This window comes from Pipistrellus hanaki (assembly GCF_964339955.1).
Source record: "Pipistrellus hanaki genome assembly, chromosome: 11".
Classification (NCBI taxonomy): Eukaryota; Metazoa; Chordata; class Mammalia; order Chiroptera; family Vespertilionidae; genus Pipistrellus; species Pipistrellus hanaki.
Genome location: NC_140513.1, coordinates 5751678 through 5775975, shown reverse-complemented (window position 1 = coordinate 5775975; position 24298 = coordinate 5751678). Strand labels below are relative to the sequence as shown.

General features: G+C 57.3%; 1 protein-coding gene across 3 annotated transcripts in view; it reads left to right on the top strand.

Annotated features, from left to right (window-relative positions):
• Positions 1 to 24298, top strand: part of MVB12B (multivesicular body subunit 12B) — a 119550-nt gene that overhangs the window by 34632 nt on the left and 60620 nt on the right. For all 3 annotated transcript variants that reach the window (XM_084898569.1, XM_084898567.1, XM_084898568.1), the window contains 4 exons: positions 690 to 797; positions 4381 to 4477; positions 11303 to 11432; positions 12238 to 12360. In XM_084898569.1, the coding sequence (XP_084754695.1) occupies positions 690 to 797; positions 4381 to 4477; positions 11303 to 11432; positions 12238 to 12360 (458 nt within the window). The remainder of the gene's footprint in view (positions 1 to 689; positions 798 to 4380; positions 4478 to 11302; positions 11433 to 12237; positions 12361 to 24298) is intronic.

Here is a 24298-nt window from a genome sequence, read left to right as displayed (position 1 = left end):
CCTTGACCGGAATCGAACCTGGGACCTTTCAGTCCGCAGACGGTCGCTCTACCACTGAGCCAAACCGGTTTCGGCTGGCTTCATCCTTGACCTCTCCTCAGAGGGAAACGCCAGCATCTGTATCCCGGCAAACAGCTTCCTGGTGAGGCGATAGCCCGGGAGCCGGGTCTGCCTTCTTTTTCTAACATGAGACAGTTCCCGACCTTGACTAGCACTCGCAGAGCTGGTGCCCGGAGGATACGCAGGGAGGGGTTTCCTGACACCTGCCCGGCCCCGTGGACCCCACGGACGAAGCACCTGGCGGGCCCGGGGTCCTGGAGCAGGGCCGTGCCAGCTCCCCACGGCTGTGCCCTCTCAGGGGGCATCTCACACCCATTGGGCTTCGTCCTGCACCCCGACCTCCCCCGGGGTGGTAACGAGCAGCCTGATGTGCTGACTTCTTGGCCGTTACAACAGGCGTTGCTCTTCTCATTAGGACCCGTTTTGTCAGGGTGTCTTTAATCAGGCTTCCCCGGGGGCCGAGCTTTTAGAAGTTGTGTTCTCACTCTCCCTTCCCCTTTGGAAAGTCTCTGCGGGGCCGGAGAAATGAGCTAATGAGATGCCGTGCGGGTTCGGCCGGTGCTAATTGGCACAGGCACGGGGGCGGGCACGCTTCGGCTCCACTCCTCACCTGGGTCCTGTCTCTGCAGGTGGCGCAGACGGCAGACGGCGTGGACGCTGACCTCTGGAAGGACGGCCTGTTCAAGTCCAAGGTCACCAGATACCTGTGCTTCACCAGATCGTTTTCCAAAGAAAACGTAAGTCTCAACGCGCCTTTCCGCTTGCTGAGTGAGCGCACGCCGCGCGCTGCTGCCGGGAGTGTCCTCGGTGTCTGTTGTGGCTGATCCTCGTCACCACGTTCACTCAGCTGTGGCTTCAGTGACCGGGTGGCACCAGCGGCCCACGCTGGGCTTCCTTTATGAAGAGTGTTTATTGTTAACTGTGTGCCCCAGTGTACCGTGAATTCCACTAAAATGTCTCAGGCAAACCAGGAATTCCTCTGGCAGCTCTCATTTGCCCACCTGGCCTCCGAGGAACAAATCCCAGGGGTGTGTGGGGGGGGGGGGCGGGGGGGGTGGGAGAACTTTCGGAGGAGCCGGGTTGAAAGCTGACCCACACCCGGAGGCGCAGCTAGAAAGGTGCTGCCTACTCAGCCCTCCCCCAGATTTCCCGTTTCCAGAATGGTCTTCCCCGGTCTCTGTGCCATGGCGTCCCCTGTCCTGCAGGCGGGCATTCACCAGTGTCCCCTCCTGTTAGTGTGCCTTCCTCAGACTGGGGCCGTAAATGGGGAATTTTTGATGATGGCCTTGGCGCCGAGGTCAGCTGCTCCCTGCCACGCCGGGCTGTGAGGATGGACTCCGGGCACGGCCTCGCTCTGCTCAGTGGCTTCACGGGTCATTTCTGATCTCTCATCCTCTCTGTCCTGACTGAGGGGGCTGCGGCTCAGAACGGCGGCTTCCCAGGAGCTATGTCTCATATGCCACTTTCAGTGTGTGTGTGTGTGTGTGTTATGTGTTATGTGTGTGTGTTATGTGTGTGTGTTGTGTGTGTGTTATGTGTGTGTGTTATGTGTGTGTTATGTGTTGTGTGTGTGTTATGTGTGTGTGTTATGTGTGTGTTGTGTGTGTGTTATGTGTGTGTGTTGTGTGTGTGTGTGTGTTATGTGTGTGTGTGTGTGTGATTTTTGTTGTTGCGTTTCCCCCGAAGGCTGTGGGTTCTTGGTGCTCTAGGCCAGAGGAGTCCCCCTTCGTGTGGGGACAGTGACAAGTCTAACATGGCAGGTGCGTGGCCTGCGCTGGTTAATTTTGGTGTTAAAGCTCCTGTGGGGAATGCATGCTCCAGGCACCAGTTGTTGAACACTGAAGAGATGTCCATGGAGGGCTTCCTTCGTGTGCCCTCCTCCTGGAGGCCCGGGAGCGGGTGGGGCGTGAGGAGGGTGCCCTGGGGGAGACCTCCGCCCTCCTTTGAAGCAGCAGAGGAAGTAGGGCATCTGGTTCCAGAAAAAGAAGGAGGGCCCCGTGGTGAAACCCAAGGGGATCCGTTTCCGGGGTGGCGGGGGCCACGGCCGGCCAGGGGTGGACAGGAACGAGGCATCGTCTGATCTGCCGCAGCCGCCGTGGGCCTGCTGTCAGGAGGACGCGGCTGGCGTAATTTGTGCAGCCGGGAAGGAGGGACCGGGATCCCAGGGCCGGACAGATTCTTAATTAGGTGACTTGAGACTCCCAGTGTAGGAGTTTGGGGAGACTCCTCTGGAACTTAAATTTCCTTCCCCCAATAACGCCATTAATACCGGAACCCGGCTTTGGAGTGACACTGCTTCCTGGGGAAGGATCGAGATTAATTGCACTTCTCATGCCCTGTACTTTCTGCATTACCTGTAATAATAATGTACATAGATTAGGTAGGGAGGATATTAAACAGAAGGATTTATGAACATTTGAATATTAAGTTGGTTATCTGTGGCTACCTTAAATGCAAGGTTGTCAAAAATAATTACAGTATACTAGCAAGCACTGGCGACCAGAGGCAATATAAATACCCTGAGTCAGTGCATATTGGGCTTTTGGCATGAATCATTTGCTCAACAAGGATGGGGAATACGTTCTTCATATTTATGAGGAGGAAATGAAAGGGAGCCCGGGGTGGGGGAGGGGAGAGGGACACGCGGAATTAATGGCGTCGCGGGCCCACTGTGTTAAACCCGGTGCCGCGCAGCCCCGGGCGTGGAGGGCCCGCGCAGACGGGAAGCTTGGCTGCACAGCTCCCGGTTGGTGTGCCCGGGAGGGTTTCGGATGCTTTTTAAAATGGCCACCCCACCCACGTGCTGGTGTTATGGCCCGGGACGTTTGTGGTGTGGAGGGGGAGGCCTCGGAGTGGTGTGCAGTGGACCTCCGCGGAACCGGCTTGTCAGGCGGAAGGCATGTGCAGAGGATACTGAGGAACGCCCATCGTCTCCGGGAGGGACACACCCAGTGCTAATTTCTCAATGCAGAACGCAGCGACGGCAGGGAAACGCAGCCGCCATGGGAAAAAGGGTGAGGGATTAGAGGAGGCAGCTCTGCAGGCAGCTCACGTCTGCGAGTTAGGCTCACGGTTCAAGCCCCGTGCGAGGTCGGAGATGTGTCCGTGCCCTGAGGGTCCCTGGTCCGCCTGCCGGGCAGCACTGTGGGCTGTTTGCCTGAGGCGGCCACTGAGGAGGACTTCTAGAGATTCTGGGAGAAGGAAACGGTTTTGTGACAACGGGACCGGTGTACACTTGACTCATGACCTTCAGTTTCATTTAAACATTTTATTTCATTTGTGTGCTTTTGATTTATAATGTACGGATTCGTGCACTGGTGGGGTCTCTCCGCCTGGCCTGTACCGCCTGGTCACAGCCATCAGTCTGTCCTTGGCTGGCTCTGCTGGCGGAGGGGAGTACCCGCAGACTCCTCTGAAGGGTTTAATGACACCCCCGGGGTGGCCCCCTTATTGAAGTTGGGGGGCAGGTATCTTCAGGGCTCATTCCAGGGCATCTGCAGATGGTTCTCTCGCAGTGACGGGGCGGGAGCTGTCTTCGGAAGACGTTTTTGCTCTGGTCACAGATGCTGCGCCCACATACTACCACTACATAGAAGCTTTAAGGCCCTGGTGCCTGCATTCTGGAAGGTGTGTGATACTGAGGCTGCTCCATGCGGTGTTTTATGATTCCTGGGATTTTACAGAATGTATTGAGCGGCAGAAATGTGTGCCGACATGCAGGCTGGAACCACGTAGGGGTGTGGTTGGCTCTGTTCGGTTTGGACGCAGCTCCCCCCACGGCTGCCCGGGGATGTGCCCTCTGACCCGCGGGGCCGGAGAGCCGGCCCGGGACGGTGCACAGTGTCCTCCGGCTGTGCCTCCGCACTCCCGGCTGCCCGTCCGCCTAGCCGGGCGTGCCGTGTCCGGGGTGAGGGAGCGGCTTTGAGGTTCTGCAGGGAAACTCCTTCCCGGCCGCCGAGTCCCCGTGTGGCCGCCGAGGGACACGAAGGGGCTCCCATTCTCGTTGCCCTGCCGTCGCGAAGCTGCAGCAGGTTATGCCGCAGGGGTCTTCAAACTACGGCCCGCGGGCCACATGCGGCCCGCAGAGGAGTCTGATCCGGCCCGCCAGGTTTTTTGGGCAGTGAGCGCAGCCGAGGTGTTACAGTAGGAATTAGTAGTTCATATAGTCCGGCCCTCCAGCTCTCTGAGGGACCGTGATCTGGCCCCCACTTTAAAAAGTTTGAGGACCCCTGGGTTATAGTGTCGATACCCATCTCGAGGCCAATGTGGCAAACACACCGCAGGCGTGTCTGGAGTAATCCTCTTTTCTCTCTTCCCAAGAGCCACTTAGGGAACGTGCTGGTGGACATGAAACTCATCGACATCAAGGACACGCTGCCCGTGGGCTTCATCCCGATCCAGGAGACGGTGGACACACGTGAGTCCCCTGTAGTCCCGCCATCCCAATGCTGGGTCCTTCCTCCGGGTATAGTTTTAGGTGTTATGTGCATTTTTCTTTGGAAATATTTTAGGAGCCCCTACTGCTTGTCCATGAATAAACTGGTGCCCGACTCAGTTCTCCAAGGGGTTTGTAGCGTTCTGGGGAGCACCGTGTAAGTGAGCCCAATGTCCCTGTCTCCCAGAGGGGGCTCCCTGCTGAGCTGGTCGCAGGAATGGATGGCGAGGCGGGTGGCAGTCTGTCCTCAGTGCATCCTCTGTGTGCTGAAGCCAGGCTTGGCAAAGACCCTGATGCAAAAGAGGGAAATCAGAAGATGCCCAGGGAATGCAAGGGCAATCATGTGCCCATTTTGGGCTCTTGGAGCTCACAAGAAGGGCCCAAAGCAGGAAGACTGCCCGCCAGCGGACACAGGATCCCTGTGAGCCCCGAGCAGGACTGAGCAGAAGGGCCCCTGACGAGTTAGAAGCTTTTACACAGCACCGGGAAACCTCTGTGTATTTGAGCCTCCTCATATTGATGGGATATAATTTGTTTTATTTTTAATTACTCTTACCAACTAACTTTAGGATGCCCACACCGTGAAGCAGTGAATTAAGAACGAACTCAGAGACGTCTGCCTTTATGACACGGTTTCTCTGTGAAATTCTGTGTCTCACTCTGCACCATACACATTTGAGTTTTCCATGTTTGGCCCCATTGGGACCCCCTATTTTTGCTGGGTTTGCTAGCATTTCCCATAGACCAGACTCTTAATATCTGCATAGGCCCACATAGCTCTTACTTCAGGGACACAAGGAGGTCCCTCTGCGTAGCATATTTTCATTTTCTTAATAGTCTCCTCACTTTTGGACGTTTTGCTATTACTTGTTTGAAATTATATGCGTTAGTTAATAATTATAATAGCTGATACTGTTTTCTGTGTGCTAACCCCTGTGATAAATGCTCTACATACCTGAGACCATTGAATCTTCAGAAGACCTCCCTTTGGAAATGGGTATTATTAAACCCAGCGCACATCTGCGATACGAGAGCCTCAGTAACAGCTTAGGAGTTAAAGAATTTACCTCCCGGAGTGGGGAGTAACTAGAACACACACGAGCCTGACACCAGCCACACTTCTAACCACAGTGCCGCTCTGTAAAAGTGTGTGTTTAACAAAAAGATTTTACATATTTATGTATCGGAGGTTTGGTAAAACTTTGTTGGCTATACTAGTAATTCACACACCATACAGTTTACTCATTAAGGTATACACTTTGGAGGTTTTTAGTGTATTCACCGAGTTTACAGCCACTATCAGCAGTTTTAAAATATTTCATCCCCTCGTCAGGTATCTCCTCCCCAGTCACTGTCCATTTCCCTCCACCCTGCGCTGGCCCTGGGCAGCCACCAGTCTGCTTTGTAGGAGTGCCTGTTCAGGACGTTTCATGTGAGTGGAACCGTGCAGTATGTGGTCCTTCGTGATCAGCTCCTCGTACTGAGCATATGTTCTCAAGGTCCATCCGTGTTGCAGCATCTATCAGCATTTCATTTCTTTTTATCGCACATAATCCGCCATTTATATGGATATACTGCATTTTGCATATCCATCCACTTGACGGATGTTTGGGTTGTTTCTCCCTTTGGCTGCTATGAATAATGCCGCTGTGAGCATCCATGTACCCGTTTTCGTGTGGACGTGTGTTCTCGTTTCCCTGAGGGGTCTCCCGAGGCGTGGGGTGGCCGGGTCCTGTTCTGACTCCGCGTGTAACTTTCTGAGGAGCTGCCGCAGTCTCTAGAAGGAGCAGCACCGTGTCCCTCCCCCCGCAGTGCGTGCGGCTCTCCAGCGCGGGTCACTGTCCTGATCCGGCCGTCTCCGTGGCAGGAAGTGGGCGTTCTGGTTCCGGTGTGTGTTTCCTGTTAGCTAAGGATGCTGGGCATCTTTTCCTGTGCTTGCTGGCTGTGAGTGTGTCTTCTCTGGGAAGGCCTCTTCCGGTCCTTTGCCATCTTGAAGCGGGTTGTCTTTGTTTAATTGAGTTGTCAGAATATTTCAATATACAGTTGACCCTTGGATAACATGGGTTTGGACTGTGTGGGTCCAGTTATACACAGATTTTTTTTTTTTTTCAGTAAATGCTGTAACCATATTTTCTTAACATTTTCTTTTCTCTAGCTTACTTTATTGTAAGGATACAGTGTCTAATACTACATATTACACACAAAATATGTATTAATTGACCGTATATGTTATTGGCAAGGCTTCCAGTCAACTGTACGCTATTAGTAGTTACATTTTTGGGAAGTCAAAAGTTATATCTGGGTTTTTTTTTATTATGTGGGGATTGGTGCCCTATCCCCTGTGTTTTTCAGGGTTTAACTGTATTCTATATATAAGTACTTTATTAATTATATGATTTGCAATATTTTCTCCCATTTTGGGTTTTTTTTTTTTTTTTTTCACTTTCTTGTCCTTCAAAAAGTTTTTTATTTCGATGGGATCTGTTTACCTTTTTTTGGGGGGGGCTTATAGTTTTGGTAACATACCCAAGAAATCATTGCCTAAATCAAGGTCACCAAGATTCATGCCGATGTTTTCTTCTAAGAGATTTACAGTTTTAACTCTAACATTTATGTCTGCGATCCAGTTTGAGTTAGTTTTTGGGAATGGTGTGAGGGAGGGGTCCAGCTTCATTCCTGCACGTGGGAATTCCAGCTGTGTAACCATCCTTCCTCCGCCGACTTGTCTCGGCGTCCGTGGTGAGCGTCAGGGGGCCATAACTGCCTTTCTGGACTCCGAGTCCTCCATCCACCTGTGTCTTTCCTCATGCCAGTCCTAACTGATCACTGCAGCTCTGTATGAGTCCTCCAACTTTGTTCTTCTTTTCTGAGATGGTCTGACTATTCTGGGTCCCTTGGGTTTTCATATACATTTTGGGATTTGTCAGTTTCTGCAAAGAAGCCAGCTGGGATTTTGATAGGAACGATGTTGACTCTGTAGGTGTGTACAGATTGTGAATGATTTCCTGGTGATGGGTGTCCAAGTACTTAAGGCTCCTGGGTCCTGGGCCCTATGGTCTGCCCAGCCTTCCTCTACAAGGTGCCCCTCACATGCAGACTCCCATGCGCGCGGTGCGTTCCCCAGGCTCCTTTCTTTGCTGGCTACAGATTTGCTAGTTTTCCTCGCCTGAAATGCCCTTCCTCTCAACTCGGGACGCCCACACCCCATATCCTTCCGGCTGAGCCCAAGTCCTCCCACCGGCACCAGGCAGCCTCTGGTCCCTGCACACCAGAGTGAAGAAGCCCAGTCAGCTCAGGTTGGCGGGTGCTGTGGCACTGCGGGCTTTGGGATGTGAAGGTGACGAGGATCCTGGCCTCTCCTCAAGGACCGTAGTCTAGTTGGGTGATGTGCACGTGGCAACAAGGACCTGCATGGACCTACATTACAGCGTAATGAGACGGGGCTACGTCTGTCAGAGGCCAGCCCCTGTCTGCCGCCTTCATTGCAAACACGTGCTGAGGGCGGGAGGGAAGGAAGCAGTGCTTGTCACAGTGGCGGGCAGCCGAAGGGAGTGATTCTGCCTCTTAATTCCCGTCGTTACCTCCACGAGGACCAAGTGCAGCGTGGCCCATGGAGAACTCGGGCTGTGGAGGTGACCCACCTGACATCGAGTCTGGCTTTACACTTAACAACTATAGGACTTCACCCTCCTGGGCCTCAGCTTCCTCATCTGTAAAATGGGCAATGGGATATTGTCTACCTCACAGTCATGTTCTTAGCTGCATTTTAGCCATTTATGTGTTTTCTGCATGTCTTCGCTACTTATCTCTTTCTTTGAGGGCAAGATCCGTGTTTAATTTACCTTTGAATCGCCTAAGGTCCCCATTGCACACAGTGCTGTGCTCAGAGGATGGGCTCAATAAAGATAAGCGTTATTACTCTCTGTTGCCAGATTAACTTCCAGAAATACCAATCCATGGTGCCACTAATGACACAGGCTTGTACCTGTTTCCCACAGACCTGCCAGCATCGGTTTTAAATTTTTAATTTACTTCTGCTATCCCAATTTTATTGAATTCTCATTTCGTTATTTATTAGCAAGACTGGGCATTTCACAAGGGGTTGCTTGCTACCTTTGCTTATTCTTAATGGCTTGTCCACTTGAGAACTAAAATTGCCTGTAGATTCGTGTTAATTTTCCACCCCCATCCCCTGCCTTTCTGCGTTTTAGAATTGGTGTTCGTTTTCAACAACTAACTGACTTACGGTGTCTTTGTGTTGATACTGTGGAGCCACAGGGGTTTCCCATTCTGCACTTTGCTCTCATTGAACCAGTTCAGCGAGGAAGCCCAGGGGGCCCGCCTGGGCTGCGGTCTGGCTGCTGTGGGGTGAGCCTGGGCCGTGACCCACGGCGGGCAGCGTTTCCCTGGGCCTGGACTTTCTCAAGTTGTCCTGGCCTCTCCGCCGGGTGCCTTACCTCACAAGGAGGATGGGTTCGGGGTCGCCTTCATTTCGTGTCATTTCCTGGGGCCTTTACCCAGGGCACGGGTGCCGTCTGGGTGCATGTGAGGCCCTGATTTTATAACGTCAGCCAAAAGGAGGCGACTGACTCCTGTAATCAGTTTAAAGTACAGTTAGTTGCAGTCCATGTAGTCCTTAGCCACTGGCAGGCTGTTTGCTTTAGTAAAGGGCTGTGTCCTCTCTGTGCTCATTGGCATGACTGGACGCATTCCTGTTGGCTCTGCAGGACATATTTCCTTACAGCCAGGCCTGTGCAGCGCGTGCAGTTAGCGGCTCCGTGCTGTAGAGGGAGGAAGGGAGCGGAGAGCAGCGTGGCAAGAGCGAGTGAAATACTTGCCTTCTCACCTGTGCGGGCAGGTCTCGCCTCCTTCACCGTCAGAGTCTGGTCTTGTCTCGGATGTTTTCCAAGGAGCTGGGTTGCTGTGGGGTCTGTGTTCAGGACATCGTTACTCTCGGTTCTAGGTCCTGTCAAGCCCTCAGTGTCCTCACCAAGGAAGAGAACCCACAGAGTTTCGAGTGTCCATCTGGCTCTTAGCTCCCCCTCCTGACACACACATGCACACACACACACACACACACACACACACACAGCAACACGCACCTCTGACCTGGGCTCCTCCTGGTAAAGTCGAGACCGGCCGCAGGCCTGCCCGCCCTCCTCTCGCTGCTCCCGGATTTGAACGCCTGTTTCCTGACGCAGAACGGAAAGGGCTTGGGAGTCAGTGCTGAGCCCCCACTGAAATCGTGTGCTGGAGGCTTCCTTGATGATGATAAGACATTCATGGCTGCTCCTCACTGAGCACATACGTGTGCCAGGCACGGGGCTCAGGGAAGCGTATCTCGACCCCCTTTCACCCACTCGCCTCCCTCAGGGCGGGTTCCATCGGCTCCTTTTACGGACAGAGGGACGGAGGCCCGGAGAGATTAGAGCCATAGTGCCCGGGTCTGTGTGACTCACGTCTGAGTGACGGCAGTTAACGAAACGTGTTTAAAACCACAGATGAGCAAGCCGGCACCGGCTGGCACCACGGGGCTGGGAGGGCACAGACACAGGCGCATCCCGAAGACTCGGTAACTAAAGCATCACGCCGTTATCTTGTTTCCTCTGAAATACAGCGTGTTTCAGAGAGCCCAAGTAGCTGAAGCAAAGTTATTTTTTATATAGAAGAATTCCAGCTACAGGTGTAGGAGGGTGACAGATTTAGAAAATCGCCACTTTGGAACCTTTAATGAAATGATGGATCTAAGCAGCAGTCGTGGGGCGGGGGGGGTGGGGGGGGGTGGTGAACACTCAGAGAGTGGCTGCTGGGGACTTCGCCCCGGGGGACAGACCGACACCCCCAGAAGCTGAGCGGGCGAGCTGTCGCTGCAGGATGTACCTGCACCACCGGGAAGTGTTTTTGTCTAAAAAAGCCTCTTACCGGGCCTCCAGCCGTGACTGCCGTTCACAGGGGCACAGAGGAGGGACCAGCCTCTCCAGCACCGGTGCCCGAGGACAAGGGAGGGGGAGAGGCTGTGCCAGAGTAAGAGGGACTGGAGAGGCCTGGCAGCCGTTCAGACAAACCGGCAGTGAAGTGGCTTCTTTGAGACCATGAAGGGAACTTGAATATAGACTATTGATTGGATGGTATTAGGAACTGTTGTCCATTTTCTTAAGGATGGTCAGGGCATGGTGATCGTGTTAAAAAGGATTGTCTGCCCCAGGTGCCTGCTGAGCTATAGGACAGGTGACAAGACATGGTGTTAGAGTAAGGTGACCAGACGTCCTGCTTTTGGCGGGACAGTCCCGATTTTTATAATTTTTTTTTTTTTTACAAAAATCGGGACTGTCCCGCCAAAAGCGGGACGTCTGGTCACCTTATATTAGAGATGCACCCTCACTCCTCCGGCCAGGCCCGGGGTGAAGCCCGCCTGTCCATGGGGCGGCGCTGAAACTAGATGACAGGAACGTGTGGGGTCCTGCACTCCGGGGAACGTCTGAGAGTTTCTCTAATGGACAGGAGAAAAGAAGGCAGTCCGTGTGATACAGTGTGTTCACACGCGGTGTCCGTGTGCCGTCCTGCGGGCTGCCACGGGAGCAGTGCGGCTGCTGCTCGCAGAGGCGGCGGGGGAAGCCCTCTCCGCGGGGAAGGCTGCCCTCGGCCCGCACACCGCTGCCCGCCGGGGGCCGGGGGAGGCCCGGAGGGGCAGGGCCCAGCCCTTCTGTCCGGTGCATGGATGACCAGCCCCTTTCGCTGCCAGAAAGGGAACGTGACGGGACAGGATGCGCAGAGTGGAGACTCAGCCTCTCCCTGTTCCTCCCGCAGAGGAAGTGGCCTTTAGGAAGAAGCGGCTGTGCATTAAGTTTATCCCGCGGGACTCCACGGAAGCGGCCATCTGCGACATCCGGATCATGGGCCGGACCAAGCAGGCGCCCCCTCAGTACACGTTCATCGGGTGAGTCTCCTGACAGACCTCGCCGCCTCTCTGTGCCGGCTCAGCCGGGCCGGACCGCCACGCCGGCCACCGGAGGCCGGCTCTGAACGGTGACACCCAGGCACAGGGGGCGGTGTGGCCCAGGGCACAGGGGGCGGTGTGGCCCAGGGCACAGAGGGGCGAGGTGGCCCAGGGCACAGAGAGGGCCCAGGGCACAGAGGGGCGAGGTGGCCCAGGGCACAGAGGGTGGTGTGGCCCAGGGCACAGAGGGTGGTGTGGCCCAGGGCACAGAAGGGTGAGGTGGCCCAGGGCACAGAGAGGGCCCAGGGCACAGGGGGCGGTGTGGCCCAGGGCACAGAGGGTGGTGTGGCCCAGGGCACAGAAGGGTGAGGTGGCCCAGGGCACAGAGAGGGCCCAGGGCACAGAGGGGCGAGGTGGCCCAGGGCACAGAGGGTGGTGTGGCCCAGGGCACAGAAGGGTGAGGTGGCCCAGGGCACAGAGAGGGCCCAGGGCACAGAGGGTGGTGTGGCCCAGGGCACAGGGGGCGGTGTGGCCCAGGGCACAGAGGGTGGTGTGGCCCAGGGCACAGAGGGTGGTGTGGCCCAGGGCACAGAAGGGTGAGGTGGCCCAGGGCACAGAGGGTGGTGTGGCGGCCCAGGGCACAGAGGGTGGTGTGGCCCATCTGTGGGCAGCAGTTCCCTGGTGTTTGAGGCGGCGGTTCTTTTAAAGGAGCTGGTGGTTCTTTTAAAGGAGCCGGTGTGCTCTGTCACTCAGGTGAATGCTTTGTGCTCACCCGCGCCACGAAGATCTCTCTTTTCTCCCAAAGGGAACTGAACAGCATGGGCATCTGGTACCGGATGGGCCGAGTTCCAAGGAACCACGACTCATCTCAGCCCACCACGCCTTCCCAGTCGTCCGCCGCTTCCACCCCCGCGCCCAGCCTTCCCAGGTGAGGCCCGGCCCGTGGCGCCTCGGGCTGCGATGCGGTTACAGTCGCGTGGTCTTGGGTCCCAGGGCACACGTTTCAGGGCCCCTCCGCTCAGCATCTGCTGAAATGGTGCGGGAGCAGTGTGCCTCCGAAGGAGAGTTCAGAGTCCAGTTAGAAATCCTTGCATCGCTCGAATGCGAAGGCCACGGTGTGTTCTGTCCCGCACACACGAAGGCCCTGAGGGAGCAGAGCGGCAGCTGCGGGGTGCTGGCTGGCTGAAGGGCTGCAGCTGCATCGGGCGGGGCCTGCGGCCGTGGCGGAAGAGGGTGCAGTTCCCTCTGCCTCGGCCAGCCACTCCTCAGAAACCCGGGAGGGTCGGTAAGTCGTTGTGTTCGTTTTCACATTGTTCCTTTTCCCAGTGAGTAGAACTGAGACGTGAGTGGTTTGGGTTTGAGAGAACAGTGAGAAGTCTTTCAGGAGATGTTCGTTTTAATCGTTGTTTCCACAAAGAAACTCGGGAGAGCAAACGGTGCTCTGCAGCTGATTCCAGTCGGGATGGTGGTGGGAATGGTCTCACTCTCTGTAAGATGCTGGTGGGGAAAGAGTCCCGCCACACGGAGAAACCGCGCATCTCTAGGAGTAAATTATTTGAGGACAAGGAACAACAACAGCGATGACGGATTAAGTCTGAGACGGGGATTACCAAAGTAAATAAAACGAGGAAGGCTTGGCGGCGGTGGCATTGGGGATTACTGTCACCTAAATGAGAGTGGGTCCAGAAGCTTCCCGGTGGGCGAACGGAGAGGAACACAGTCCGTCAGGATCAGGGCAGAGCGGTCCGGCCGGCGCCCCTCCTGGTCCACGCCCGCGCCTGGCCCTGGGAGGGCAGGGTGGCCGGGCTGCACTGCTCTCTGAGCACCCGCCCCTCGGGAGAAGCCAGCTCCTTCGGCTCATCCTCCATGGAGACAACCTGGGCTTCCTCCGGACGGACCACAGCCAAGCGGTCCTTAAGCTTGCCTGCCTGGGATCGCTGGCACCTCAGAAGCAGCTTTCCCGCTCACTCCGATGGGGAAGACACAAATGGCGGATGTGTACCCAGAGGGAGGCGGGGCGGCTGCGTGTGTCTGCCTGGGTTAGGACGGGTGGGGAGCGTCCGGCCAGGGGCCGTATCCGGCCCTTAAAACCGTTTGGTCTGGCCTGCCAAGCCACTCGGGGTGATTAATAAGTGTTTAACCAGATATCCCAGGCTAATGCTAAGTTGGTGATGTGTATGGCTGCGGATGGTGTTGTGAATGTGAATGGCCCTCGGCAGGAGACAGGTCCCCACGCTGGGTTAGGAGCCCGAGGCCGATGCAGTCAGCTCAGCGCTTGCTCACTGCGCAGGCGCGGCCAGAGCTGCAGTCCCCTCACCTGTGCTCCGGGCCACGCAGGCCCGTCACCTGGGCAGGCTCATTGCTGGGCCGTTCCAGCTGCTCCCTGTCCACATCCTCGGCTGGGAAGGACCAGGAAACGGGCACAACCTCGGGCAGGTTTTACCTTCCTCTTGGGTGAAGAAGGTGCTGCTTCCCAGTGAGTTAAAGCGGGAGGACCGGTCCCCACAGAAGCTTGCCGGTCGGTCAGTGGTGGGCACGGTAAGTGGTGGGCACAGACGGTCAGTGGTGGGCATGGTCAGTGGTGGGCACGGTCAGTCAGTGGTGGACACGGTCAGTGGTGGGCACGGTCAGTGGTGGGCACGGTCAGTGGTGGGACACGGTCAGTCAGTGGTGGGCATGGTCAGTGGTGGACACGGTCAGTGGTGGGCACGGTCAGTGGTGGGCATGGTCAGTGGTGGGCACAGTCAGTGGTGGGCACGGTCAGTGGTGGGCACGGTCAGTCAGTTGTGGGACACGGTCAGTGGTGGGCACGGTCAGTGGTGGGCACGGTCAGTCAGTTGTGGGACACGGTCAGTGGTGGGCACGGTCAGTGGTGGGCACGGTCAGTGGTGGAGCCCGGTCGCTGGCCACTGAGGTGAGAGGGCCCGAGACCCCGTGTGGCAGCGGGTGGAACTGCAGGTGGTGTTTACAAGGCTTCCATATTTTATAACCTCTTGTTGTACAGTTTATGGTTTACAGTGTTTGTAAGGAAATTGGATCAGTTTTGTTTTACTTGCCAAATAAAACAAATGTCAAAATAGTCAATATAAAATGTATCCTAATTTGGCTGAGTTAAGTCAGCCAGTAGGCAGAATAATTGGATGTTACGTCAGTGCTTCCCAGTCACACCACTGCCTCTCCGCTCTCCGCCCCGCTGTGCGGGGGGTTACAGGGGCCCGCACAGCTGCGGAGCCTCCCGATCCGTAGGGCTTCTGTGCCTTTGGCTTTTGTATTGTTTTCTTATCCAGCATCTTTGATAATTTTTAAAAAATGAGATGCTGATGACTTATCCGAGCTTTCCATTGGAGATGGATGAAATGAGGAGTGTGCTACTCGATCCCTTGAGGCAGGGGTCCTCAAACTTTTTAAAGTGGGGGCCAGATCACGGTCCCTCAGAGAGCTGGAGGGCCGGACTATATGAACTACTAATTCCTACTGTAACACCTCGGCTGTGCTCACTGCCCAAAAAACCTGGCGGGCTGGATCAGACTCCTCTGCGGGCCGCATGTGGCCCGCGGGCCGTAGTTTGAAGACCCCTGCCTTGAGGTTTCAGGTCTCCAACTCCCGGCAGAGGAATCCGGCAGCTCCCGCCCTCCCCAAGCCTCAGACCTCACGCTGACCTGGTGCCTGGTCTTCCCTTCCTTTCCTGCGTCTGTGTCTTTGCTCCCGTGGACACCGGAGATGCCAGCCCCATGCCCCCTCTCCCAGGGAGCCTTCCCTGAGCACCAGGGGCTGGGCCTGGGTCTCGGCTTTCTTTTCTGAGCCACTCGGCTGTTCAGCGTTCGCTCTGTGTTGTGTTCACTCTGTGTTCGAACTCCTGGAGGCAGGGCTGTGTCCAGGGCCGGTGACCTCCCAGCCCTCAGCGCAGGTCCAGGCACGTATTCAGTTTTGCAAAAATACGTCTCCATCAACCTAAGACCTTGTGCTGCTCTCACCCACCACCTCCCTCTCCCCCAAAACTCCAGAGCCCCTGAGCAATCCTGGGGATTTTTCTGTTTATGAGAGTAATACTAACTTGTAGAAAATTGACAGAATACAGAAAGCCCATTTCCAATGAGCAAAGGTGCATAATTGTCATTTTTCTGTGCACTGTTTCCAGAGGCGATACCATGTAATAGCAAGCTGGTGGTTTGCTGCTCCCTCCTCCTGTGGTGTTGAACCACCAGCATGAGAACAACTCCCTCAGCCTGGTCTTTGTGTGAACCAAGGATCAGGTTGCAAAGCCTACGCAAGCGTGAGAGAGTGGTGATGCGGCGCCCTCTACTGGCCAAACGTGGAGGCGGCGGCGGCGCGGAGGACTGGCCGGCTGGTACCTGAGCAAAGGGCGGCAGGCGTTTCCCCAGCAAATCCCTGGTGGGGCCTGGGAGGGGACGAGGGAGCTGGGCCAGGAGCACACTGTATTGCTTTCTTGAGTTCCAGGCTTTGTCTCAGAAGTTAAAATCGTGTTGCTCTACCCGTTTCTTACGTTGCCATTCATATTTTCAAGAACTAAATCCCTTTTTTGGTGAGCTCTGATCTCCAGCTTAATTCAGACAAAAGGCAGTCAGTGGGCCTCTTCAGGAATGGCGGGTCATCCCCTGAGGGCCTCGTGGTCCCAGCCGAGCTGCCTTCTCGATCGGAGGCAGGGGCTGCCCGGACGGGCGCTTTCTGCCGTGTCCTTCCTGTGGCTACGGACAGAGACCGCGCTGTCCTTTCATGGTGGGCCTGCCCCCTGGCTGTATCCACTGAGTTGGATGCAGTTTTGGTGACGTTTGTGGCAAAAGGCGGGATTAGGTGTCTGGGCAGAGCTGCTCTTTCTCATTCGGCGAATGTCATCTCTGCACACGATTCTGAGCTCCCAGCCGCAGAAGGTGATGCCGCCTCTCCCAGGAGCTCGGAGCCTGTTTGCTCTCCGGCCTCAGCCCATCGCAGGTTGGCTGCAGCATGGCGCTGGCCGTGGGCTGAGGCCCAGACACCCCCTTCTCTGCCGGGCAGGCTGAGTGCTGCAGTCCGCCAGCGCAGCCTTTCCGGTTCTCTTCTGTGCCGCTGCCGGGCCGGTGCAGGGGGGAAGCACCTTTCAGCTCAGCCAGGCCACACGGGGTCTCACCGCCATCCTGCTGGAGAGAAGGTGCCGCCGCCGCCGGCCGCAGGGTGCGGAGAAGCTCTGGAGGCGGGTGTGATCAGGGATGGAGTACCGAGCCCTGGGGTGTGGGTGTGGGTGAGGGGACGGCCTGTGCCGTCCCAGCAGGCCCTGGTGCACTGCACCCCGGCTGCTCAGCGGCAGAGCCAGTGGTGTGATCACACCTTAGCAGCCCGTGTACCACATTTGCACATGACACAGAGCAGTTAGGGAGCTGAAGTTCCGAGTGACAGAGCCGACTCTCCACCACTTGCTCCTCACTGGAGCCCCGCAGCCAGGAGATGAGGGTGACAGGCGGGCAGGGACGGGCCTCAGCAGCCGGGCTCAGCAGTGGTGTGAGTGCCCGGCGGGAGCCGGGGTGTGTGGCAGGCAGCCTGGCGTGTGCAGCGGGCGCACCCGTTAGGCAGTGTCCCACGCTCTGGCTGCACTGGGAGGGCGTCCCCTGCCCGCGCCCCCCCCCCCCCCCGCCTGCGGGAGGAACTGCGGGTCAGCCGCGGGTCAGACCTGGGAGACAGCCGCTGCAGCGGAGTGCATGGCCGTCCGTGGGAGGCTAATGCGGAGGAGATGCCAGCGGTGTTTCCGGGTGGGATGGGCCCTGAAAGCCCCAGAGGCAAATAGATCGGGTGGACTGAAGCTAGAAGGCGTAGACCCGGGCTTCACATTTAAAAAATGAGCAAATAAACTCCCCCACGTAAGAACTGCTGGGCCTCAGAGAGGCCAGCGTCAGGGCCGTGAGTTCCCAGCTGCTGGCACCAGTCAGCCAGCCTCCGGGCTCCTCTGACACACCCGGCGTCACAGGCCCTGTCCCCACGCTCGGGCGTTCAGGCTCAGGAGGCCACCTTAGGGCGCGGGCACCTCGCCTCGGGCCCGGGAGCTCCCGTGGGCGGGGAGGGCCCAGCAGCGGGTGTCTGTCCCCGGGGTCTGCCCACCCGACTTGTCGCCGTCGGCTTCTGAGGCCCCAGAGCCGGTGTCAGAGGAGCTGGATGACGGCGGAGCGGCTGCCTGGACCCTCCCCGCGGCCCCCGGCCTCGGCACGCGTTAGCCCGTCCCTTTCGGAGTCCGTGTCCGTCTGGAACACGCAGTCTGGCTCCGGTGCCGGGATTCTCTCCGTGGTGGTTGGGCCCAGGAGGCCTGGAAAATGTGGAGAATGTGGTTCCAGCAGCTCCACTCACCCTTCCTGCCCGCCTGGGTGCTCAGGCCTGTCCGTCCTGCTCCACACCGACCTCAGGCCGTGACCGGGCCTGGGACCCTCCACTGACCATCCCTCCCGGGAGGGAGTCACCTCCCGCCGGAGCCGCCGAGCAGCCTGCCCTGCGCCCCGGGCTCCCCGGGGCCGGCCGGCGAGCTCCCCGCGGAGGGTGCATGGCGGCGCCCCAGCCGCTCACAATCTTCGGTGATTTGTCAGCTCCCAGCGAGACGTCAGTCACGTTCCGGAGTATGTTTCCTGGTGACAGACATAATTGTACTTAACTTTTTGCGTGGATGTTATCAATCTGTGACAGGTACTCTGGGAACTGGGGCATTGTGATTGCGGGGATCTGTCACATGCACTTACTCCTCTTCGGGGACACGGGTTCAGTCACAGCCTTCGCCTGTCGGCGTCAGGTCTGGAGAACATAGATCCTCGCTGACCTCAAAGACCGCTCCGTCACCCACCCCGGGCTGTCATCGGAGAGGTTAACGGCTCCCCCGGAGGGAGGACCGGGCGCGGGGATCCGAATCCGGGCCCGCGCCCACGCCTGTCCCGGCGGCCCCCGCCCGAGCTCGGGAGCTGCTGTGCTCTGTCCGGCCTCGCTGGCGCTTCCCACGATGGGGTGGACTCTGCCTGCCCCCCTCACCCCCCCCCCGCCCCCTCAGCTCACGGCGGCCGTCCTGCTGTCCATCCTCAGCACTTGTCAGTGTTCAGTGACGAGGTGACAGCCTTCTCCCAAGGCTGCAGGACGTGAGCGAGAGGCCCCGAGGGGCGCAGGTCGGGCCGTGCTCCCCTTTTCCTGCCCAGGGTCTGCCGCCGGCCCGAGCGGCCGGGGGTCTGACGAGCCTGGACCGCCTGCAGGGCTGGCCTGGCCTCGCGTGTCTGCCTCACAGAGGGCCCAGCGGCTCTCCTCTCCACGGGAGAGGCTCGCCTGGAGGACCGAGGGCATGGTGACGTGTCAGCTGAGCTGTGCTCCCAGACGAGGCCCATCTGTGTGAGGAGGGGTGTCCTGCTCGGGCTCAGTGAGAGGCAGGCAGCGCCAAGGCCTGGCCCCAGGGCTGTTTTCCCCACACAGACACCCCGTGACCGCACTTTCACGGCAGCCAGAGGCGGTTTGGGCCGGTGAACGGGGGGAGGGCTCTGTCCTCGTCTCCCCCGATGGCGGCCCTCGAACCCTAACCCCCTGCAGGGCTCACCAGGCAGAGCCGTGTCCGGCGTCCCTGTGATACTGAGCCCTCCTTTCCCTCCACACAGAAGCCGCACACATGCACACACACACACACGCGCACACACACACTCAAACACACACATTCACACACACATTCTCACACACACACACACACTCACACACACACTCACACACACACACACGCACGCACACACTCACACACACACACACACACACACACACACACACACACACCCGTGCCTGCTTTGTCTGCCGGAGAGGACACAGTTTCACATCCTTCCTGATGTGACACCTCTGCAGGTTTTTCTCTCCTTCGTTTCAGCACGGGGGACGCAGGTTGGTGTGTGCCCTGCGCGTGGACCTGTCCTGTCTGCGGTGCTGCCGTCCGCGCCGCCAGGCACAGGTTCCCACAGTGGGGTGTCAGAGCGGACCCGCGCGGGCCGGCTCCCGGGCCTCAGGTGTCTCTGCCACCTGGCAGCTTTTCAGACACGCCCCCGTCCTCTCTCTGCAGGACCTTCACTGGCTTCCTGTTGTCTGATGTGGCTCCCACATCGACGCACGTCACCCGGGAGTCATCTCTCGGCTCCTGAGTACGGCGTCCCCATTCCGAAGCCCCTCTGCTCCGGCCAGGCCTGTGCCTCCCTCTGCCGCACCTGCCCTCCTGCGAGGCCGCTGGGCCCAGCGTGCGGCCTGGCCTGCTTGCTCCACACCGGGTGCCCTCCCCTCCTCTGAAGGGCCTGGCCTGCCGGTTCCACACCGGGTGCCCTCCCCTCCTCTGAAGGGCCTGGCCTGCCCGCCCCACACCGGGTGCCCTCCCCTCCTCTGAAGGGCCTGGCCTGCCGGCTCCACACCGGGTGCCCTCGCCTCCTCTGGAAAGCCACGTTCTCTGGCTTCCCCTTCCTCTCCGCCAGCACCGGGCACAGCGGCCTTCACGGGCTGGCTCGCTACGGGCCTCTGGTTTTCGGCCACACTGGCGGCTTAGTGATGGCGGATTCTCTCTCCTGCTCCCGCTTCCCAAAGCCGCGGGAGAGAACAGCGACTGCATTCCTGCGCCTCCACACTCGGCAGTACTTTCCTCACTGCCACCTCCGAGGCTGCTCACAGCCAGTGCTCCCTGAGGAATGTGTGGCCCCGAACGGGGCGGGGAAGGGGGTGTTTTAAAATAATTATTAAACATACTCAGTGCGCTGGTTTGGATACGTAAGCAAGGCATCGTGTATTCATACATCGCGCCTTTCCACTTGTTCTCCATCCAACAAGCAGAGGCGCACATCGTGCTTCTCAGGAGCCAGGCCTGTTCCCGGCGCTTTGTAAACAACAACGCCTTTCACCCTGAGACCGCGCTGCGCTCCAGTCCCCTTGAGTTTTAGACGGTGAACGGGCACAGCCTTCCATGTTAGATCCTCCTCTTAACAAGCGAGGAGACTGAAGCTTGCAGAGGCCGCGTTGGGTCCTCAGGCCCTTGGATGGCTCCAGAGTCCTCGATGAAGCCAGGTTACAGCAGCTTGATTGATTCTGTGATCAGCATGTGGAGTGCAGCGGCCACAGAGGAAGTTATCTGAGCCTCTCAGACGCGCTCAGAGCTGCGGCCGCTTCTGAAACGGGATCAGACTTAGGGGTGGTGCACAGGCTGTCGAAGGCGCGATTTCACCGGAACGCAGTTTGGTGGTGTTAGACGGGAGTGATGAGCTCAGGCTGAGCAGTCCCTTTTTATATCCATGTTCAATGTGGCTTCTCGGGAGGCCAGAGCTTCTGTTGAATGAAGAAGGGACCATTCCTCCACGCAGTGCCCGGAGCTGGCCTGCTCGCCCCCTCACACCGCCAGGTCTGACCAGGCACTTGCTGCCTGCGCGTGTTCTCTCTGTGCGGCCTGTGCCTGTCAGGGGTTTTCCTCGGTGGGTCTGGTGGGTACGTGTCCTCTCGTTGTCCTGAGAACGGCTGCACGAGTGGCCTGGTTCTCTCCATGCCGGTTCTCCGTGTGCGGGAGGCCGTGTGCGGGGGCGGAGCTGGGTCTGGAGAAGGGCCTCCTCGGGTTATGAAAACGGCGCTCCGAGAGTCAGGATGCATTTGTCAGATCACTTCAGGGCGTTCAGAGGCGCACGTTTTGCCTTTCATCAGCCTGGAGGCTGACAGTCTATTTGCAGGTGGCTGGTCCGTGGAATATTTCACCTGGTCTCTCCCTCCGTGTGAGTTTGGCTGCCAGACAGAGTAAAAATGGGTGTTAAACAAGCAGTATTTCCTGGGACTTTACTAACCTCCCCCTTTGCTGTTCTATTTCAAGACAGGGTTTCCGTTATCAATGTGGATATTTAGCGCAATCCTCTGCTTGCAGTAACTTTTCTAAGGCCCTTAGGTTGATTTGGGCTGGGCTTCTGCCGGAGGGGAGGGCGGCATTGAGCTTGAGCAGCAGGTGTTTCTTTCCAGTTGAACAATAATATTAATTGTTATTTTGAGAATAAACATAGCTATCATTATTATTTCAGCTACAGTTTTTTGAGCATCTTGTGCCAGGCATCATGGGAACATGTACAGTGTGCTGGGGAATCTGTATTGCCACGCCATGAGCTGACTCTTAGATCCTCCTCTTAACAAGCGAGGAGACTGAAGCTTGCAGAGACCGTGACCGACTTACCAAGGGCGGAGCGTCAGGATAGGGAAGGCAGGATCGGAACCCAGGTCCCACCCTGCGTCTCCCCACCTTCCAGGGGCCGCGAGGCTCCCAGAATTTGGGACTCTGCACCAGGTGGGCACCGCCAGGACCTGTTCCAGACCGTGGCCAGCATCCCCCTCCATTCGTCATGGTCTCACTTTGCCCACCGAATTGTCTTCCCCGGCGTGGGGGCGGGCCAGGGGGCGGGAAGGCGGCCGGAGGTCCTTCCTGGGGCCTGGGTGTCCGCCGCGGCCCCGCTCTCACGCTCTCGGCCCTTTATGAATCTGGCCTGGCAGCTCGCTCCCCTTGGCGCTGGGACAGGGTATTTTAGAAGGCTGGAAGGAGATGAAAAGCTAGCTGTGTCCATCTGTTCCTTGTTTTCAAAAGTAGGGTCAGTGAGGTTTAGAGACTTTAAATATTTCGGTTTATAAGCTTGGACGTGATCATCTGGAATGGCCGCGCAGCGCCCACGGCCCCAGCCGGGGCTCGTTCCTGTTCTTTTATACGGGGGGTAGGTGTCTGGGCATCGCAGGGCTCGGCGCAATAAAACCTAACGCCGTGCAGAAACGCCAGGATTCAGGGCTGCTGCCGCTATGAAGCTCAGCCCTCCCCCTTCATTTTAAGTAATCAGCGACTTGAAAAATAGCAGATTGGTACAAGGATGGTAATTTAAGGAGCTGAAAGCTCCAAGCTTCAAAAGAGTCCAGTCCTTGGCATTTTTCTAAGGAGGCATTTTCTTCACTCAGATTTTTCCCGGGTCGAGATTAGACATCCATTCTGAAATGTGAATGGTTCAAATTCAACCCTTTTAGTGAAGACGGGGCAATCGTTTGCCCCCATTCTCTCCTGAATTATGAGTGGGGAAATGACATGGTTGTTTTTCTTGATCCCGAGATCCTTATAGAAGCTCAGGAGGAGAGCGGCTGTCTGGCCCAACCCCGAGACTCCAGAGGGGGACCCGGGCCGAGGCCTGATGCCCACACCCGGGGAGAGGCATCGCGGGGCCGGCCCGGCCTCCGTCACGGGGCCCCTGGCCCTTTCCCTCTCCACCGGGAGGTGAGACCGGAGCGATCCGCTGCCCGTGGTCACTGCACGTGCGACCTGCTGGAGCCAGCACCTTGGGGCGGGAGGCTGTGGTCACACCTTGGCCTTGACCGTCTCCCGGGGCCCTGCCCCTCCCCCACGTGGAGGAAGCGGAGCCCTGTGCCCGCTGGCCGTCTGTCAGGTTCTGTTCACTCTTCATACCTCTCCCGCTCTAAATCTCAGATGCAATTTGTCAGGTTAGAGGAGGGAGCCATTAATAACCATTATTTGGAACTGTCGAGTCTTCCTCTCCATGCGAGTGTCTGAGTTAAGCATCCAAAAAACGGGCCTTGCTGGTGGCAAACGGGCCTCCACGGGGCCGAGCCGGCCGCCCCGCCCCCACGGCCTCCCTCGCGTGCCAGTCCCTCCACGTCTGTCTTCAATCGCCGAGGGGCTTCACACGTCCTCCTGGAACTCATTAGTGCTGTTACCGAGGACCCTGCTGTAAATTGTGGATTTTTTTTAACTGCTTGGAAAAAATTTCTCCTTACGGTTTCATTTTAGTGAGCTTAGGGAAAGAAAGGATTTTTCTTGTCGAGCATTTGAGACAGAATTGTTCAGAAACCCCGACTTCGGTGTCCATGGGCTCTGAGCCGGTGTCCGAAGTGAAGCCGGGGTCCCGCCATCACCTGCAGGCTGGGGGGCTGCGGGAGAACCCCCAAACCGTCCGACGGCGGTTAAGAAAAAGTCGGCATCCGGCGTAGATGTGAACGCACGTCGTTATTCTTTAACGTTAACATTCCACCAGAGCACTAATAACGACTGTTAATATCTTTCCGTGGAAACTTAGGCAGAGGAGCGGTGGTGGAAACGGTGTTTAAGGAGAGCTGCCGGCGCGATGAGAATGCAAATAAGCGTGATTAGCCTGATGATTCCGCCGCCGCCGTGGCTGTGCGCGGAGTGCTGTGAATGTGTCACCGGCGCCCGTGAGTTTGGAAAGTGTGTCAAAACACAACTTCAATTAGTTTGCTCTAATTATGGCTCTGGAGAGTTTGTAACTACATCGCTCCTCATTAAAAGAGATTTCCTTCCATGGGTTCATGCAACATACAAAGGAAAGTTTCAAAGTTCCCGGTGCCATTTGCTCCCGCAAGGAGCAGGGCTGACGGATGGGGGTGCCCCCTGCCAGCCGGGCCGGGCGGCGGGGGGCCGGGCCAGGGGCAGCATGGGCCGCCCTCTCCTCTGCCCCGCCATCAGCTTCCCGCATCTCAGACGGAGCCTCCGCAGTTTCCAAACGAGGGCGATGGAACCATCGCGAGCTTTTAAGAGGAAGCTGCTGGTCTGAAGCTATTGGGACGACCCTCACTGTTAGCTTCTCAGTGGGGCTGGGCATCTTCAGACCTGCCATCGCCAGGCCTGGAGGAGATGGCGAGGGGCAGTGTGTTTCTCCTGGTTCTGCACAATCACTCGGCGTCTATGAAATGGCCACAACAGTTTCCATATAGTGAAAAAGAGGGCTTCAAGGAAATGCCCTCTCGTCTAAACTGATACGCAGTTATAAATGCTATTGTCACGCGGTTACCATTTGGAGAAAAGAAAAACAGTCACATTTTTGTGTCCTGTTACTGACATTCCCCTCCCCGTGGACACCAGG